A 7303-nucleotide genomic window follows, 5' to 3' on the forward strand; every position below is an offset into this window, starting at 1 on the left:
GTGTTAAGAGGTTCTAGTCTACGATTTTTTTTGACGAAAATTGTAAAAAAAACAGTTATTTTTAAAGGTTTGAGAGTTTGGGGGCTCTACTAATAATGCTCTAAAAAGGGCAACTCCTTCCCGTAAACCAAGGTATACCTCCCGGCCTCTCATCTTGCACCGTCGTAGTGACCGCTGACCCGGAAGAGATGCAAATGGAAGATCAGGAGGAGTTGGTTCCAACATCAATATCAACATCTTCACGGCTCGAAAAATTAAATTCAACATCTTCGGCCGGGGCCGCGGCAGCTCCTTGGCCATGGAGGCGTTCTTGTTGTTCCTCTTCCAGGAGACGTTCCTTCTCCGAGGCCATGGCGAAGCGGCAAAGCGGGCACCGTCGGTCAATCAGAAGCCAGTCGAAGATGCAGCGTTGGTGGAAGGAGTGAGTGCAGTCCATCGTCCTGATCTTCTTGTAGCAGCCGGGCACGAAGTCGTCGAAGCAGATGAGGCAGAGATGTTCTCTCGTCTCGCCCGCCTTCGCCAAGGGAAGGGCCAGCATGGCCGGCAGCGACGCCGGGTCCCTTCTTTCGTCCTGCTCTCTGTCGAGCCTCTCCTGCTCGTCGAGCCGGGCGTCCAGCGCGTCCCACTCAGGCGGGCGCTCGAACTCGTCCCGCCCCCTCCTCCTCCCGCTCCCGCTCGCCGGCGCGTCGCAGCCATTCTCGACGTGATCCTCTCCTCCTCGCGCTGCTGACTCCATTGGGCTCTAACCGGAGACGGGATTTAGTTGACACGAGGCTTGCTCTTGATGACTGATGATTTGGATGGGAGACCCGCGTATGTGCTCGAACAAGTCGCCGGCTACACAGACGAATACATTGTCCAAAGTATACGGTGATTAACTCCACAACATAGTGGTTAACTCCACAACATAGAGGATGCCAACACGTCGGAACATATACTAGCGGTTGGGGCGCGCCCATGGCGCGCCGCCTGAAAGGAGTTTTGGGCGGTGCCAACTTGTAGGCGCCCCTTTCGTTGCTTTTGGTGCTCTAACATGTACGTGAATATTAGTATATTTTAGTACGGCTGATTGTTTATAGTCAGTGATGACAGTTCATATATGATACTGAAATGACAATTGGACCGCTAATTATATCATATCCATTAATGCATAAACAAAGGAAAATATGTTTATTACAAGTAGAGGAACATCTATTCAGTGCACAACCATGAACAATTGGTGGCATAATTTCTATATCTGAATTGATCATGTTGGCCACATTTGTAGCAGGAAGAGTGTCCATTCATAAAGCAGACCAGGCCTTCCTTCTCCTTTTTTCGGAATACCTCCTTCTCCTTTGATATCCTTTCTTTGATGTCTTCAATGTTTGTCCTGTAAATGAAATGAGTTCTCATCCCAAGTAAACTATATTGTGTGACTCTTAAGTTTTAACAAGTTGAAATGAGCTGTTATAAATCAAGATAAGGTGTGCTGAACTTTCAAAAAGAACATATTCATGCATTTATATAGGTTCATTATTGAATGAGCTTTCATCCCAAGTGAACTGTATTTGGTGAATTCTGAACAAAGAATAAATCAAGAAAAGTTGTGCTAGATTTCCAGAAAGAACATATTCATGCATTTATATAGTGCAAAAGAGAACCTCCGCTGCAATTGCAAATCCTAACCAGCATATCCATACCATGTTATCACAATTTTTCAGAGTAAACACAATTTTTGGAACCCATAAATTCCACAACAGAATCTCAAAGGCAAAGGAAAAAGTTTGTACTTGTCTAAAGATAATGCGTCCGGTATTTGTTCTTCGAGAAACTGATCTATGACCCATACAAACTCACACAGATGGCTACGTGTGTTGGAATGTTTGTATCTAAACACTCTGTGGGTAAGCTGTGCTACTAATTAGGCTATTGTACTTGTTATTGCTTTTTGGCGCTGTGGGTACGACATGTGCATGGTAGTCTTACTGAACTTATTTTAGCGAGAAGACATGTAGTACAGATGAGTGACATGTCCATGTTGCTGGTTAAAAATATAAGACATGGCAATAGAATTGCAGTAGGAACAGTGCACATTCAAAAACAAGAGCACGCATATGGGTTTTATAGATATTAATAGGATGTATAAATAGAGAAGCAACAGTTTTACAGGGTAGATGACTGATCGCAGAGACACGACAACTGGTTCAAACTAAGGGATAGCAGTCACTTAATTATAGTGAATATTTTCTCTAACATGGGAATATGCTAAGAATACAAATTAACCCTGAAACAAATCGATGGTTAACAAGCTAGGTCCTATTTTTCTGGACCAAACATCAAGTAAACAGTAGCAGTCACTCATAAATTATTTGACTAAGATCTCTTCATGGTATCCCCTAGTCCAAGGTTGTACCTGATGTTGATGGGGATCCAATTTGGTTGTGTAGCTCCTTGTATTTTTTCTCTCGCCAGCATCAATGTAGACGACAGGTGGCGATGGTCTGAGTCTTCGCTTGCCTGCCCTGGGTGCCCATGGCAAAGAAGATGCCCGTGGGATTGCCCGAGATGCTCTGGTACTGCCAGAGGCCACCGTTGGAGTCGAAGAAGGCCTTTATCTGCGCCGCCATCATGCCGAACCGCATCAAGAAGCAGAGCAGGATGTCAGCTTGCTCACCGTGATGACGGGGTGGTCAACTTTGTTTCTTTGTTGCTGAAAGTATTTGCCGAGGTCTTCCCGTGTAGATTTTTTATTTTCCAACAACCTGTAGTGATATATGATCAAAAGCAAAATTAAATTATTATGCGAAGATAGCAGAGTCATAGTGTGCTTTAGGCTTTAACATTTTCATGAACATTGGGTAAGCATGCTTGTGACCCAAAAAGGGATTAAAGTGGAAGTGTAAAGACTTCTTGATATAGTTATGAATTGTAAGGTTAGCATTCAATAAACTCACTTGGGTTTGTTTTGGATAATATTTTATCCTTCCTTCCCTAACCAAAATTCCAACTAATGAATGGAAGAAGGAGCATCAGTACTGACAGACTGAAACTTCCAATCCATTTCCAACATGAAACCAGAGATAAACTGGAATCACCGGACTGCCAACTATAACATCAGTGAAATAAGGAATTTTCGGTTGTTACTCTTGCAAGTCAGGATAAAGCACCACCATGCAAATATTTCATATAGTCGCAAAATGCTCTGTTTGGATGAACTCTGTTGCTCAACTGAGTTTTAGAATAAAATGAATTAGATATTTCAACATCATGGAGCATTTATATTTTCTTTTACCATCTCATGATTTTTTGTTACCCAAGAGACTCCAGACTTCCATACTCAATACTATGATTGTTTTTCATACATCAGACTTACATTTGGCAACCTGATTTTAACTCCAGCTAAGTTTACATCCTCAAAAGACAACATAAGAACATTCAAGTTTGAAGTTCCCAAAATAAAGGACGGCTGATCAAGGTCATCATAAAAAACAAGAAATAGAAATACCTTATTTCATGTCACAGTATCACTCTCAGTAGAGAAATGAGACACTATCTTCTCAAGAAAATTACTATTTTCACTTCGAAGAAGCAGAGTACATTTGTTCGTAAAAGTGAAATGTCACTCACAAATATATTGCTGATACTTCTAATAATCCTTTTTAGCAATTCTTACACAAAAAAGTACCTAAACACCAAAGGAAGATGAACATAACATGAAGACTAAATATCCACCATCACTAACATTCATAATTGTACAATGCCTCACATTTAGATTAGTCAAGTACTATGAACCTAAAGTTTTAAGGAGTGTGCATATTTTTTCGGAATGATTGTAGTGCGCATAGATCCAAGCAAAACACTCACCAAAAATTATTTTCAGATCTCCAACATCATCCTTCTTTAGTCCATTCTTACCCATAATCCGCTGGTGAACTGTACGCAAAGCAAGAAATCGACCAGCAACCCAGCACATGTCGGTGACACGTTCTGGCCGGCGTTCGACCCAGCACGGCAAAACACGTCTTGCCGCTTTGCCTCCTCTCGGCGCCATCGATGTCATTGCGATCAAAATTACGCCCTGAAGATTATCAGTGTCAGCAATTCATTCAAGGTTCAAATGTTTAGCAGAGCTCATATTACAAGGGTACCTCTGTCTAAATAATTGAGCCATGCAAATATTACAATGATTGGAAAGGGAAGTGTAGGACAAGAACAATGCAGCCTATAACAGACTCTACAAACAACCATAAATCAGAAAATACTACATGATACGAAACAAGCTGAATATTTCTAGAAGATATTTATGACTTTACAACACTACAACACTTACATTAGAACTGATATGCTCTCCAATAGAAAATGTCAGGTTCAGGTGGCCAAACTTTTCACAAAGCACCAACACCATTTCAGGCTGAACGTTATGTACCTAAACAAAATGAGCCGACTTAGTTCCATGTTTTTCTAATAGCTCTTTCCCCTTCCTTATTAGAACTAACTACTTGTTCTTACAAGATGACATGTACCTTATCGTACTTCTCAAATGATCACGTTCTTCTTGACTACAGTTTCTTCCTGTAGGTGGCACATCATTCCGCTCCTGAACTCAATGAATGTATACCTGACCAAACATTTACTCTGTCAATAAAGAGATAGCGCCCGTAGGAATTGTAAGATAGGATTCTACACTGACCTTTTAATCGGATATCCAAGTCTGCATGCCTTTCTTTTGCTTCAAATGAACTGACCAACTCCACACACAAAAAGGAAAGCCCAACAAATATTAGACTTAGTAAGCCACAACCATGCCACAACAACGACATTAAATTTGAATGTGTATATGGAAAGGCATAAATAAAGGAATGAGAAAAGAAAAGCACCTGCAATGGGACCATCGACAAAAATCATAACTGTCGAGCCAACCACAACAACGGGAGATCCCAGCAGTCCGACAATAGAGAGCACGAGCAGACGACAACCATCAACAGAAAAACGCTGGATCCAGCAGCAAACCCTAACCCATCCCTACACAGAGCAAAAGCAATAGAACAATAAAATGCCTAGATGTGCAGGACATCCAACAAATGCATATAGTAGGAACTCAGAGCAAACATCCTATCACAAATTAAGAATAACCCAAAATAATCCCACTCCACACAGGAAAGAAAACAGACACATGCATTAGTTAGTACTTAGTAGGCTAATTCAGTGCATCAATTAACTACCAAAACAGAGGCATGCTAGGCTAATTGGTGGTGGCTCAAAACATGATTTTCCAATAGCTTAAACAATCGTCTATATTATTCATACCTACATACTCAGAATTCGACATAGCACAAATATAGAGTTTCGAATTTACTTCGGAATTCATCATCAACATGTACACTGAGATGTTGTTATTGCAGATTACGGTAATCTATTTCAGTCATGAATTTACAGCTAAAATTTCAACTTTTATGTTACCCGTGAAGCAAGGTTTGAACCTCCTATGAAAAATTTGATTAAAAAAATAGTCAAACAGTATGTTGTTTGTGTGATATGAAATAACTTCAGAGTTGAGACTTTTGACATGGCACACATATAGTTTGGCATAGCACAAGTACGGAGTTCCTCTGATAATCAACAACCAAAATGTCTGAGAGCTCACCGTAATGCCTTGGTATCCGGCGAGTTGGAGTGGAGCGTACTGGAGCATGCATCCATGGCCGGTGGAGAGCACAAAGCGTCCGCGGTCGGCCTGCACATCCACAAGACTTTATGTTTTTGTAGAATTGCGATCTGGAAAAGAGTTGCTAAAGCATACATCTTCTCTAAGAGGATGAACTCAACCTCATCGTCATTCTTTGCAGTAATATAGTAAATTGATACCTAGCAATTGTTTGAAGGATACACACCATTAGCATTGAGAATCATACACTAAAAGCACACCATACTAATAATCCGAGGTGTTTCCCAATAGATTTCTGTAATGCCTAAATCAACATAGGACATACCAGAAGCAACAGAGACTAACTTTCGTACTCCCTCGAAGATGGTATACATTTCAGAAGCCGGCAGTGTTTTTGGGCTCCTGCTGATTGCGGTGGGATTAGGGGTTAGAGTTTCAAAAGTGGTAAGGATCCAAACAGAGTTGACACGAGAACAAACCGTTCGGGTCAAAGTGGCCAACTCTTGATCTTTTGCTGCAAATATTGGACATCCATTATTTTGATCTTGGCTTCCAGTCTTGAAATATCAGACCACATACTGCTCATTGTATAACAGAAGCCACCATTAGACACATATAACATAGAGATTTAGCAATATCACCATTAGACACATATAACATAGAGATTTAGCAATATTCTATAAAATCTTCCAAAGACAGTCATCGGTGCGAGCTGTCGGATGCTTACATCAACAGACGCTAATTGCTTTTGGTGAAATGAATCCAAAGATCAGATTTAAGGGAAACAAGCGTGTAAAAGAGCATCAGTCATCTAGATTAAGAAGGGACAAGCTTCTATGATACTTCAGACAAACTAAATCTAACGACCTGCGGTAGTAAAAGATGTGTCATGGCATATGTGCTAATCAGGAAATATGAAAATCGACAGAAAAGTAGCTCCACACGAAGGGCATTAGAAGTGAAATCTGAACTATAAGAGTACAATGGACAATGGCATGAGGTGATAATACCCTGCACTGACCAGAACTTCCAATTTGAAGATAATTAGTGTGATAGGTATCTGCCGCACATCCCTGCTATTTGTAACCTGAGGTCCCGGACCAAAGAAACCACTAGCGGCTCTCTCAACAAAACTTGGGTCCAAAATCAGTGAACATGAGGTCCAGATCTCGGATTTCATACATCCATTTTTTTGCCAGAAAAGGCAAATGATAACTAAACTAACTCAGAGACGTGGAGGGGGGTGAGGTGGAGGCAAACCTGAACTACCTCGGCATCCTTGCGCCTACTCTTGTTGTGCCGGCAAGGAGAGGATTAAGGCACAGGAGCTGTCTGGCGTCACCCACCCGCTGAGGCCACCGCACGCCGCACCACCGCACTGACCCTCTCCCATTAGACGCCGCCTCCCTCTCCTATTTCCTCTCTCTTTCTCCCTCCTCTCCTTCTTCTCCTTCTCATCTTCACTCTCTCCTGCAGATTGAATCAAGCGCCGCCGCCGTCGCCCTTTGCTTGTAGGTTGCTGCTGCCGCCGGGGAAGCACGCCTCCGCGCCCGCACACCTCGGATCCCGGGGTAGGGGGGGGGGGGGGGGGGGGTGGCGTGACTGGCGCGAGAGGATGGAGGAGGAGGAGGAGGCGGCTAGGGTTCGTGAGGGACG

General features: G+C 42.3%; 1 protein-coding gene across 1 annotated transcript; it reads right to left on the reverse strand.

Moving 5' to 3' along the window:
- Positions 1 to 202: 202 nt before the first annotated feature.
- LOC123138225 (E3 ubiquitin-protein ligase SIRP1) lies at positions 203 to 3840 on the reverse strand. Its single transcript, XM_044558437.1, has 2 exons — positions 2396 to 3840; positions 203 to 1372 (listed from the first exon to the last, which is right to left on the reverse strand). The coding sequence occupies exon 2, from the start codon at positions 734 to 736 to the stop codon at positions 203 to 205; it is 534 nt and encodes a 177-aa protein (XP_044414372.1). The 5' UTR covers positions 737 to 1372; positions 2396 to 3840.
- Between the last annotated feature and the right edge of the window lie 3463 nt (positions 3841 to 7303).

The sequence above is a fragment of the Triticum aestivum genome, chromosome 1A (genome assembly GCF_018294505.1).
Source record: "Triticum aestivum cultivar Chinese Spring chromosome 1A, IWGSC CS RefSeq v2.1, whole genome shotgun sequence".
Lineage (NCBI taxonomy): Eukaryota > Viridiplantae > Streptophyta > Magnoliopsida > Poales > Poaceae > Triticum > Triticum aestivum.

Bases quoted from the DNA above. Each gene is read 5' to 3' on its own strand.
- LOC123138225 (XM_044558437.1), bottom strand. From the start codon at position 736: ATGGAGTCAGCAGCGCGAGGAGGAGAGGATCACGTCGAGAATGGCTGC.